This window comes from Aythya ferina (genome assembly GCF_964211825.1).
Source record: "Aythya ferina genome assembly, chromosome: 5".
In the NCBI taxonomy this organism is placed as follows: domain Eukaryota; kingdom Metazoa; phylum Chordata; class Aves; order Anseriformes; family Anatidae; genus Aythya; species Aythya ferina.
In genome coordinates, this window is record NC_140301.1 from 32,117,662 (window position 1) to 32,130,107 (window position 12,446).

Sequence of the window (12,446 nt, forward strand, 5' to 3'; positions counted from 1 at the left end):
TAGGAGCTTGTTGCCTGTCTTCCAGATGAGACAGCTATCAGGATCCTGAGTGTTTATGGCCATCAAAACTCACAGAGCACTTTAATGGAAGAGAAACATTAAGCCTTCTGTCCAGGGGAGATTCCTAGCAGGGAAACTGCAGTATGACAACTTCAAATTACTTATTTGCTGCTCCAAAAACCAGTGTAAATTAATATATGCTGTTAAGAAACTGCCACATGCTGTCCCAAAAGCTAAAAGTAATGGAAAGAATATTTCCAATACAGATGGTTTGTAAGTTGACTTATGCAAATAGACATATTGGAAGAGAGGAGCTACTGCTAAATATAAAATACGTCATACTGTCCTACGACTTGTGTGAGGTGCCAAAGAACTAGACAGCCTATCCCTAAGGAGCAAGCCCAGTTATTTCAACAGGCTTTTGATCAGCCCTTAATGTGTTAAAACAAACAAACAAAAAACCACAAAACAAAACAACAACAACAAAACCCAAACAAATCCCAACCACAGCATTTCTAGTTAATACCAAGCTTTCTTTTTTTAATTACAAATTCAAATTTCTATTGGAGTCACGAGTGGCATTTCCTTCACTGTATCTGTTTATGAGCCTGTATAATCCAAACCACGTCTATTAGCCTTTGCAAAGTCTGTAAAGGGAGAACACCACATTGCGTCAATATTAAAGCTTAGTGCAATATTTGTGAATTAAATTGTAGATATAGAAAAAGAGAATCTGTCTGGACCATTCACAAACTGAGCTTTGATATCCTTTTAGTAAGTAAAAAGCTGAAGGGAGACATCAATAATTTATTAGCACTTGGATTACATCCTCTGGTGCTTGTAGTTTGCTGCCTTCTTGGAGAAAAAGAGGACAAAGGCAATACTGTCTCTTGGGTTGTAAAGTCTTTGCATTCTCTAATATAGTGATGTTGACAAAGGATGCCTCATTCTGACTCAAATAATATCCATGGCTGTCAGGGTGACGGTCACAGTTCCAGGAAGCACAGTGGGATGAACCAGCAGCCTGATGTCGTGTGGTGCCCTTCCAATTACCAGCATGAAATGAGCTGGGTGGCATTGGTACCATGCCCGGTATGTAGCTACCCCTGTTGTCAACTGCTGTTGTCCAGAGGAGCCTGGGTTTTAATAGCTAATGGACAAAATTTAGTGGGTTGTGGGGACACAACATGGCTGGACAGCATGGCTGTCACCCATAGAGATGTGAGGCCCAAGACAAGGGCCCTCGCTAGAGGAGCAAAGAACTCCTTTTATTCCTTGTCACCTCCTGCCCTGGTCACCTCCTGGCACTGCTCACCATCTTCTCTTAACTTCTCAGTCCATCTCTACATCCCAGGCTCTTTTCTCCTGCACTGCCTCCCTCCCATTCCCTCAGATGTCTCTGCCCTGCCTCTCACAATCTCTTTCCTGCTTGCAGTGATGCCCACTCTCAAGATCTAGGTTTAATAATACCATTGCTGACTTGTGCAGATACGACAGAATTTGCACTGACATTTGCTTTTTCCCCTCAGAATGAAATGTTCTCCCTTCTCATCTATTCCTCTAGCTTGCGCCTTTCAAATTTGGCACCAGTTGTCTAGTTCTCTTTCCCTTATCTTGCTCCTTCTGAGGTGCTGTTTCCAACACCTGGACAACCACCATCACCCACAAGTTCTTTCCCAGCTTTTTCAGTCTTTGAGTCCTGACAAACCTTCCCTAGTTGTGTCCCAATCACTGTCACCAAGAGCTGTCACACACTTTCCCCCCAGCCCTAGGCAGGACACAACAGGCCGCAGGCAGCGTGAAGGACCTACAGCTGCCTCAGAGCAACTCTAGGCCGGGATATTCACCTGTGGCTCCAAGCACCAAAACAGGGGGTGCATGGTCAGGGAAAGAGCAGATAGGTGCCTCTGGTTCTCAGCAGGAAACACCCAACTATCACATGGCTTGACCAACTTCTTTCCAAAGTTAAACCCAGAAGCCCAGATGTACACACTGACCTCCGTGTCTCACGCCTTCTGATGCAGAACGGCCATCTGGGCAGTGACATCCCAGAGCCAAGTTGATAATTTGGCGGGTTCCCAGTATTTTCCCATGGGAAAAAAGCTGGGCAGTCACTGCTGCTGTATGTCTCCAGAAGGCAGCCTGCCAGCCCCCAGGGCTGCTGTCTAGTGCCAAACAGACTTTTAAATAAATGCGTGGACCCCAGTGACAGACCAACATGAAAAGGTGCTCACATGCATCTGAGCAGTCGGTGCTCCAACATGGTGACATTGTGCAACCATGAGATCTCTGCTGTTTCTCCTGTATCTGTGTCACAGAAGAAAAGGGCTTCAAAGTGTTGGCGTTGCTAGTGGTGCCGCTTGCCACTAGCAGGAGGGGGGCTCTCTGCCTGCGGGCCTTCCTCTGGGAGCCATCGACTTCTTCTCTCCTCATGAAGGTAATTGTCACAAGAGATCACAATAGCTATAAATGCCCTTGAAAATAATAACAATAGATAATAATAAACAAACACAAAACACTGAAGAGAACTTGTTGTCAGGCAAACAAAAAGCATAAGAGAGCACTCTAGAAAAATGCTTCCACATCAACCTGGTAGAGAAGTGCAGGCAGCTGGAGCCTACTTCTGATGATTTTGCTTCCCTCACCAAGTATCACCAGTGAGGGAACAGTCTTGTCCTGGTGCTAGGCATGGTTCAAAAAAGTTCAGAAGTGATTTAGTACCAGTACCACATATAAGTGTTAAATATCCCATGTGATACCATGGTTGTTTCCTTAGAAAACCCCTCTTCCAGACACCACGTCCACTGTGCTGGGTAGTCCTTTCAGATAGTTATCACCACACTGCCTGTCTCTCCCTACCTGGACAGCTGGTGAATGCTGTGTGTTTTCCTCCCAAGAAGTAGAAATGCACACCACCAGCATGCTCCTCTGGGAACCCACAGCATTTCATGTCACCCCCGGGGAGCTGGGAAACCAGCTCGGGCCTAATAAGACTCCATGGGTGAGTCCTCACACTGACAAGGCAGAGCCAGCCACTGCAGCCCTTTACATTTTCAAAGACAAAGGCAAAAACCCAACTCTGTGTTACTGCAGTTAGTTCTGCCAGATCACTTAAATCATCAGGACAACACGATCATCACTGTTAAAAACTCTTGGCAGATCTAGCAGCATTAGCATAGCTATTGACAATTAAATACTTCAGGCTTGGGTGTACAGGCAGTATGAACTAGCTGCTGAGCATGCATCCGCACTGAATATTGAGTTCCCCAAACTGAGAGCATAGCAAAGGCCACCTTTCCTGTTCCCAAGGTGCCAGAGCTGGATTTTGGGGAAAGTGAGCCTCCCTGGGCACTCCTTTTGGTGCACATTCTGCTGGTACAGGTGGGATCTGGATGAAGCATGCATGCATCACTCTCATCCTGCTGGGATGCAGAAGGATAAGATTTTCCACAAGATACATCAGGAAATAATCTGAAGAAAGGAACAAATCCTAAACTGCCAACAAAACAGCCAGTTCTCCAGGAGATTTGCCACAGAGGATAATCATCTGAGCACAGCCAGTGCTTTAAACTGTCTTAAATTGTGTGAAATATGAGGCTTAGGCACTTTGACAGGCTTCCTTTAAAATCTATGACAGTAGACTTGATTGCATCCACTACATTGCTCAAATTTTGGCAGACAGATCCAGCAGCAGTAGCCATCAGAGACACTGTCCTCAGCCCAGGGAAGCTGAAGTTCAGAAATGCTGCTTCCCTTGGTGATATTAGGGGCAGAGAGCATTGCCAGGCAGGGTCAGCTCAGAGACTATTTCCATTTAAGCCTTCTGTGAACCAGTGAATGTCATTGATGATGCATTCACCATCTGTGCAAACAGTGATTTTCACCTGCAATACTCTTCAGATGCAGCGTTTGAAAGACCTGACTTGAGAAACGCATTTGCTTGACTGCCCCTTCTAATTTCCACAGCAGCCTGCCCTCTGGAGTCTCAGCTGTATGTCATTTCTCTTTTAGAAGGATTTTATTTTGATGTTGTAATGCGGTGAGGAAGTCCCAGTGTGATAGGCATACATTATACAGACTGAGCAAGAAATATCGTTATTTGCTGAAGATGTGTTTTATTTCAGGATATTTTCATCTAGTCTGATAAAAATGGCATTTCTATAGAAACAATTGATAAAACAAACAACCAAGAGGAAATCCCATGCTAACTGTCAAGAACCAACATAATGTTTGGCAGATGCACTGCTAGAGATGAGTAAATACTCTGTTGTTTTGGGCTTTTAAAACATGCAACCTCTCCCCCTCACTACATGGTTAAATCAATTTACATTGATTATGGATCTGTGCTTTTTATTGGTGAGTGAGTAGAGGTCTGATTTAAAATATTCCTGCTTTACCTAGTCCTAGGAATCCACAGCAGCCTGAAGTGTTTTTCTCACAGAATCCCAGGGTTTAACCCAAAAGTTGGCTAGAGAGCTGCAGAAAAAGCCAAAGCTCTGCAGATGGACCTCTCAGGACATTCAGACTTATGCTCCATCTCTGTTTGCCTACCCTGTTCTCCCACCAGCGAGAAAGCTGCCATTGATTACTCACAATCTGGTTCTGCTCTTGCGCATGCACATTTCTTCAAGAACACGTGTATTTTTTTCAATACCACAGGGACTCCTGCTGTGCTTTGTGTGACACCGCTGTGTGTACTTCCCTGCCTTCTGGTTCAGGCTTTTTCTCTTCCAACCGGATTCCTGCAGAGATTGGTGTCAATGTGCAGTGCAACTACTCCTTTGAGGCATGATATATTACCGTTCCTTTCAAGTTCAAGGCCCAATCCTTGCAGATTTGAACCTATAGCTCAGGTGACAACGTGCCACGGAACACTTTGTTCTACCAGTCTCAACTCCTTTTTACAAAGAACATGCGTAAGGACTTGTATCTTGGACCTATCCCGTATTATTACCAGTTCTCTATTCCCCAGCAAACCTGTGTACTTCTCACCACCCTGCTCTTTACCTACTCTGTTATTGACTTCGGTTTTTGTCTTCTGGAAACAAAACTCTAGGATTATCTGTCTCCGTGGCCATTTCCTTCTTAGGCAACTCATCCAAATATTTTCCATCTCTGCAACACAGATAATATTGTTGCATTTACAGATTTACCTTCTAATCCCACTAAGGCCACTGCCATATTGTCTTTGTTGTTCTGATCCTCTGGATTTTACAGTCTAGTGAGAAAGCATTTGGTTGTAGGCTCTTATGCTTCTCTGCTTTGGAAGATCAAAAACATCCACCAGAAAGTGGTGCTTGTGGCAAGCAAGAAGAAGGGGGTGAGGGAGAACATCAGGGCCTGTGACAAGACTGATGAGCTTTTAAAATATCATAAAACGGCTCTCCTTAAGTGAGGAATTATTTGAGTTCACCTCCAATGACTCTTATAGATGCTCTGGTGGGAATTTCCTTGCCAGAAGAGCTCAGCAGATCCCCGCAAGTGTGTAGATACTTATAATTTATAGGATAAATATGAAGACGCACAAGCATGATTTATTGATAGAGCATCAGCTATATATAGTGTCCTTAGCTGTATTATTAAAACAAAAGGTAAATAATTAATAGAATGAAGAAAAGATACATAAAACTCCAGGAGTGTTGACAGGAAGTATTCCTGTCTTGCAGTAATTAAAATAAAAAACATTTTGAGCATATTTTTATATCTTTCTGTCAAAAAAAAAAAAAAAAAAAAAAAAAGATTATTTGTTCGCTTCATATGCATTGCTAAGAATCACCATGTGTGGCTGTAGAACTTGTGCAGCCAGTGTGAGAGAAATCAGGGAGGAAAAATGCTTATGGCTGCTCAGTTTAAATGCCACACTGCTCTCAGGATAGGATTACCATCTGTGGATATTGACCAGTTACGCTTGTTTGCCATCAGATTAGTTTCAGATTAGATATAACTCAGATAACACTTGCTAGCTTTCTTAAGTTCAGTGCAGATCATTAACATGAGAAGTATTACAGAAAGGTGCAGGCTTACTTCAGAAGAAAGCAAGAGACAAAGTTAACATGTTTATTATTATTATTATTATTATCATCATCATCATCATCAGAGAACTACTAAGGCAAAGCAAAATTCTGCTAGCAACTGGTTATGTATATCATATACATGTTTCCTGGGCTTAAGACAAAAAGATGACAAGCGGATCACCCCTAAGAACTGTAGCTCATACATGCCCTTTCGTGTCTCAGGCTATCTAGTTTGCTGAATTGATTCAGTATAAGATAAATAGGACCAAATATCCTGTAACACCTTTAGGGTATATATTTTTTTTAATTGGATGTATAGTAATTCATTTACTTCATTTCTATACTAACAATGTCGGTAAGGTCAAAGTGATTTTACAAATAGTTATTAAATTCTCTGAATTCAGAACAAGTCAACTTCATGAGCAGTTGTCAGACAATTAAAACAGTCTCAACACTTAACTGAAATACATTCCAATGCAACCAGTGCTAAAGCTTTTCTGCCTTATTATCCAGGTAACAGAACCCAAATGTCCTGGCAAATTGTTCAGAAGTTTAGCGCCAGCAAAGCCTCAGAGTGAAAAAGGTCTACTCCTACCAATGTATCTGCCAAATCCTTCTGTAAAATCAATGCTCTCTTGTCTGGTCTAAAGATGAACAGCACAATAAACTAAAATCCAAATTCCACCTTTTGCCTCAGGCAGAGACATAATCCATTGATTTCAATAGGTTTTAAAGCAGCTCTACACAACCTTAACAGACCCACAAGCACAAAAATGCGCAGAAGCCAACAAGGCACCAAATAGAACATTAAACTTCTTGCTTCCAGGTGCCATTCTTGCGGTAGCCACGGACTCCTGTTGCCAAGAGCAGTGTCAGATGGTTCCATGGAGAAGGGACTAGAAAATGGTGCTCTCGAGGCTTAACTGCAAGAAACCTGAACAGTTATTTCAAAGTGTTTCTTGCATCCCAAACCAGCAGAATCTGTGAATGACAAAATTAAATGACAGATGGTGGGGGTAGGGCTAACAGCTGATTTCAGTGGAATGGAGAATTGGACCTTACATTTCTAAACAGTCACTGCTATTATTGAACTAGGTTTGACTTTGATTCCAGTTCCTTTAAGGAGTGCAAAGATGAGCTCTGCCAGCTGATGAACCGCAGTCTGGCATGGCAGCACCAGGGAGGCACTCCAAACACTCTTAAGGCTCTCTTCTGAGAATCTCCAAATGTAATTTTATTCCTCCTGCTAGGGTCACCTATAAGCACAGACATAATAGTGGTAACTGCTCAAACACCTGTGCCAGAACCAGGTAGAAAACTGTCCACCCACAAGCCTAGAATTGGGCTCACTCTTGGCTACTTAGTTGGTCATCTTCAAATGATTTTGCTGGTTTCTGCTTTAAGAAGTATTTAATGATCTAAAGCAACGCAATCTTCAACCTTACTATCTCAGGAATAGCACAAAGCATCAGATGACAGCTGAGGGAGATGTTTTCTGCCCAGTATTTTCACTGAGAAGTTCCATTTTGTACAAGTTAATCACAACTGGTTCACAGACATTGTTGAGACACTGTTGTCAGGGTAAGGGTTTATCTTAATTTCTATAGAGAATTAAGTGTCAAACTTGAATCTGACTGCAATTTTGCCAGTAGCATAGTTTTCTGAAGGAATAAAAAGCCTAATGAGATCCAGCAGATAGGAACGCACTGCATTCCTTATGGTATTGCGGCACTTGTGGTGAGTCCTTCTCAAACAGGGGGACCACCTGGCCCAAGAGCTGCAACCTGCATCCCTACTCATGCCCACTGAGTTCACCTCTGGTAAAAAAAAATAAAAATAAAGCTCAAAGTTGATTAAGCACTAAAACTAATGACCACTATTAAAATAAATGCTTCTGCAAGTTACGACTGCTTTCCAGAATTCTTTAATAAAGCTTGGTGTATGTGAATAATACATGAATAATTAGGCATGAATAATAAATTATAGCTCTGTTCATGTAGCTTTATATATCCGTCCTCCTGAAGTACCTATAGTCTCAGGCACACCAACAACCTCTAATAAAGAGAATGGACAGATCAGAGATTTACATAAATGTGTTTTAATACTGGCAGGCATATGTTACTATTATGAGGTGCTGCCCTATATTTACACCTGGGGGAGCGCGCATTTGTGCTGTGCAACCTAAGAAAGATTTGGGGGAAAGATTTGAGCTCATCACCGAGCAGGGCAAGGTGCGCGTGAGACCCCCAAGGCCGGGCACTGAGGGGAGGCAAAATGGCGCCGCCCCCCCGTGGAGGAGAAGTGCGGGCGGAAGTAGCGCTACCGGGCGGAAGTAGCCGCTGCAGGGCGGAGCGGAAGTGCTGGCGGCGAGCGGTGCGGGCCGAGCGCAGGTGAGTGGTGGTGGGGCCGGGTGCGGGGCCCCGCGCGTTACCGGCCGGCCCGGGAGGCGCTGCCTGCGGCCCTTGGGCGCTCTTTTCTCTTTTATTTCAAACTCGGCAGCTTTAATAAACCAATATAACGCTGTAGACTTGAGGACGGGGGTGAAATGCTGGTAACTTGCAGAATCTGTTCGGAGCCTGAGGCGGTTTCTTGTTTGTACGCAGCCCTGCGGCCTGTAGAGCCGTAAAATCACAGGCGCAGAAAGTTATTAAGGTTGGAAAGGGCCTTCAGGGCCAGCCCGTGCCCAGTTCGCGGCTGGTGTGCGGCTTTGTGGCTCTGCGGGCCTCTGCTGCTGCAGGAGAAACAACGCCAAGTAAATGCAGGTGGTCTAGAGCAGAATAAAAGTCGCTGTGACAGGGGATTGCACCGAGTGTGGTCTTCTGTAGCCCGGTGGCAACTACACATCTTGGGCAGGAGCGTGGTGTGTTGCTCGTACAAAACTGCACTTGATTTGGGTACTGTTCTGTGTTCGGTAGGGGAGGTGGCAGGGAGGAGTAACACGTGCCTCCGGAGCTCAAGGGCTGCTTCAGGGGAGTGTTGCAGGAGTATTGCAAACCTCAGTGTGTCTGTAACATAAGTGCCACCCTCTGTGATACACCAGTGATGTGTTAGGCTGTGACTGGAGGCCCCTACTGCCCTAACCAGCCTTCCTCCTCAGGGTGACACTTGAGCTGAAGTTGGGTAATCCAAAAACGTGTCTTTGCACTTGAAGCACTCAGAGACTTCATCGCCGTCTGTCCTTTTGCACCTTTTTTTACTCCAACTTCACCCATTGGTCCCGACCACGTTTGTTAAACTAGCTGCAGCGCTGACAGGCTTTTCAAGCAACCGTATCCACGGTCCATATCCATGAGTCCAAAGCATAACAGAAAGATATTTATTGAGATTCTTAGTCCAGACAGAGGATACACCAGCAGATGATCCCATATCTGCATAACAATCACAGTGTTGTGGTGCGTATAGGTGCTTATGGGCCTTTCACTGTGTTTCTGATCCCTAGGACAAGGTGTCCCCAGCAGGCTGCGTGTTGGCTAGGTGGTGGTCCCTGTAGACAGACAGCTTCTGAGCAGGTAGCTTTTAAATTGCAGGTTGTGAGACTGCAGATAATCAGGCTGTGTGGTGCTGGTGGCAGTGCTGATGATCAGTACAGTTAGTTATTTTTCTTACATGTTTTTTCTGGGTGCTGATGGATGAGAATTGATCTTTGTGATGGCCAGGTGAGTGTTGCTAAAGTGCCTAGATAGCCTCCAGAAGGCATGGAAAGAGGTACTGTTTCAAAGTAAATTATTTTTACCTCAGTCTGTCTGCAAGTACCATGTGTATTTAAACAACTTCTTGCCCATTAGACTGCAGAAGGACCAAGTCAAAGGCCTTGGTTGTATTAAATTTCTAGACTCAGAAAACAGAAAGAACACATTGAAGTCTTTTATCTATTTTTCACACCAGACTAATGCCCCACCTCCGTATTACCACCCTGTAACTGTTTGGGTGTCTTTCATATCCATATGGAGGAAGGACTGACTTTGAGGAAATGGTTCCTGACACGTTTCTGTCCCATCTCTTTAGACAGTGACTGCAAAGTTGGCTGCTTCTGCCTGACAATTCTCCAGGCAATTAAAGGCAGCCTCAAGGCCCCATATATTCTTGAATAACGTAAGTGATATGCAGAGACTCAGACAATGGTGTGTGTGGAAGGGGCTTAGTGTGGAAAGATTAGCAGCACGCTTTGCTTAGAACCAGGCGTTTTGTGTCTGCTAATCCTAGCATCACCCTCGCTCAGGCTTTGAAGCCCATGATGACAGGGCATGAAACACTTGGCTTTTGATGCATGCGATGCTGCTTATGCATGTGAAAGGGGGACCTATCTACTGAGGTATGACTACTGGAGCCCCTGTTGAGGCAGAAAGGTCCATAAATAAACCGCAAGTAGGCGTGCGTATGCTAGCAGTGCACAAAAAAGGAGCCGTCTGCAGGAGCTGCAATTTTTGCTGTGCAATTGGAGGGGAACTGGGAGCGTTTCTGCCTGCTCAGCATCAGTCAGAGCCACAGTGACATCCCAGGTGTGTGAGGCAAGGTAGCAGTGTGCTCCCCTCCCCTACTTTCATGCTGGGAAGTTGCCCCCAGTGGTGGCCGTGTTCAGCAGACATCCTTGATGCTGTCTGGCAGAGAGGCTGGGCATCTTTTCCCTCTGTTGGGAGGGTTTTATGGTTCAGAGGGTACGAGGAAGCTCCCCTTGCTGCTGCCTATGCCATGTGTAGGCTTGGTGTAAATGGAAGTTGTTGTTCTGGGACTCTTGAGCTGACAGCTTTCATTAAGACCAGCGTGTTGAGATGTCTGAAATCGGCAACTAACTCGTGATGCTGGCATCAGATGAAGAGGCCTGTTTCCTCATTACTGAGTGCTGCAGTGAATGTAGTCCCTGCAAACTCAAAACCTCTGAAAATCCACTTTGTATTGGCGCACAAAGCTCTTAAATCTGAATGGTTTTAGTCCAATTTTTGCACAAAAGCAGGGGCAGGAAGAAGTATTTCAGCTGATCTGGTCTGGCTGTTGTTTTTACATGAAGGTCTTGATTTAAAAAAAAAAAAAAAAAAAAAGAGAGAAAATCACCAAAACCAAAGAGCAACACAAAACTGTGAAACTGCCTGTGCCTCTTCTTCATTTAGAGATGATGGAGCAAGCAGCATCATATCTAATTGGCATTGGTCAAGAATGAGATCGTTAAAAATGGTAGAAATATTCCAAGTGTAGGCCATAAATACTGCATGAGGTAATACTTGTGTAATTCTTGTGTCTTCTAGCATCCTTCCCGCAAGGTATCTGCCCACGTACTTCACAGAAAAGGGTGGTAACAGAGTAAGACAAACAAAACATTGGTTTCAAGGCAGGCTGTGTCTGCACTGGGGTTGAACTTTGTTTTGGTCAGAAATTGACAGATTCACTTCAAAGCTTTGCATTTTCTAGTGCATACAGCCTGTCCATATGGGAGATGAACAAAGCTTTAAAAATCCACATCTACATCCCTTTCCAGCTTCAAAGTAAATTATCATTGAGTCCTGATCATCTGTTAGAAGTAGAAGAGATCAAATGTGTACAAAACATTTAAAAATTCTGGGTATGGGAGGGTGTCAAGTCTGCAGCACTAGTTCCGATCAGCAATTCAATTCAAGTGTTAGGTATTTGCAAACCCTCGCTGCCTGGGAGAAGTAGATTGATGGTCCCAGGCTGTGGGAATGAGAGGTGTAGTATTTGCAAGTATTTTCATGGCCAGTAGATGGGAGGTGGAAGAGTTTCTTTCCATGTAAGCTCTGATATAGACTGAGATACAAGTGTTTATAAATACCACCCATCTCTCATCTGAAAACTGGTCTGAGCAGTGAATGAAAATGCTTGGGAATAGCATAAATTGTGCCAGTAAAAGGACAGTGAAACAGAGAACTGAAGAAGAAGGGTGAGATAAAGAGGAAAACCTTTTTTTTTCTTCTGTTGGGAGATTAGAGAAAGGGAGTGATAGCAGTGAGTGTATTGTCCAAAATCTACATGGACGGAGTCTTGCATCCTGACAGATGCTGGTGGCAGGATCTTGAGAAGACGGTATGGTGGAGGCAGGAGGTGTGCATGTCCCTCCCCCTCTGACGTTCTTGTTTGCTGATACTGCCCTACTGCCTTGGCACAGGTACTTCTGTGGCTTTGCAAATCCAAGGCCGTGTGGCTGGCATTCTGGCAGTGATACACTTGTTGGCCAGTTCTGTGCTGGATGGATGCCATTCTGCTCCCAGCTGGATGCTAGAGCAGGTGTTGGCTTGCCTAGTGGCACGGTGTTTGGCAGTGAAGAACAAGGTGAGCGGTTTGTCTGGGACTCTGGTACAACTAGTTGTATCCTGGGGTGATCCTGAAGTAGATCCTGAAGAGCTGCAGTTTGTACAGAAACAACAGAGCAGGACAGAAATGTGTAATTTTTGCTTGCTGCCCTCGTGCTTTCCCCAGGAACAC

The 12,446-nt window shown here is 44.5% G+C and overlaps 1 protein-coding gene across 3 annotated transcripts in view; it reads left to right on the plus strand.

Moving 5' to 3' along the window:
• Nucleotides 1–8,262: 8,262 nt before the first annotated feature.
• The window catches only part of RPAP1 (RNA polymerase II associated protein 1), a 41,728-nt gene continuing 37,544 nt past the window's right edge, over nucleotides 8,263–12,446 (plus strand). For 2 of the 3 annotated variants that reach the window (XM_084520064.1, XM_084520065.1), the window contains exon 1: nucleotides 8,263–8,404. In XM_084520064.1, the coding sequence (XP_084376190.1) occupies nucleotides 8,289–8,404 (116 nt within the window). In that variant the 5' untranslated portion in view covers nucleotides 8,263–8,288. Of the gene's footprint in view, nucleotides 8,405–12,168; nucleotides 12,294–12,446 lie in introns of those variants that run through there. The other variant, XM_084520066.1, reaches the window with a different exon arrangement.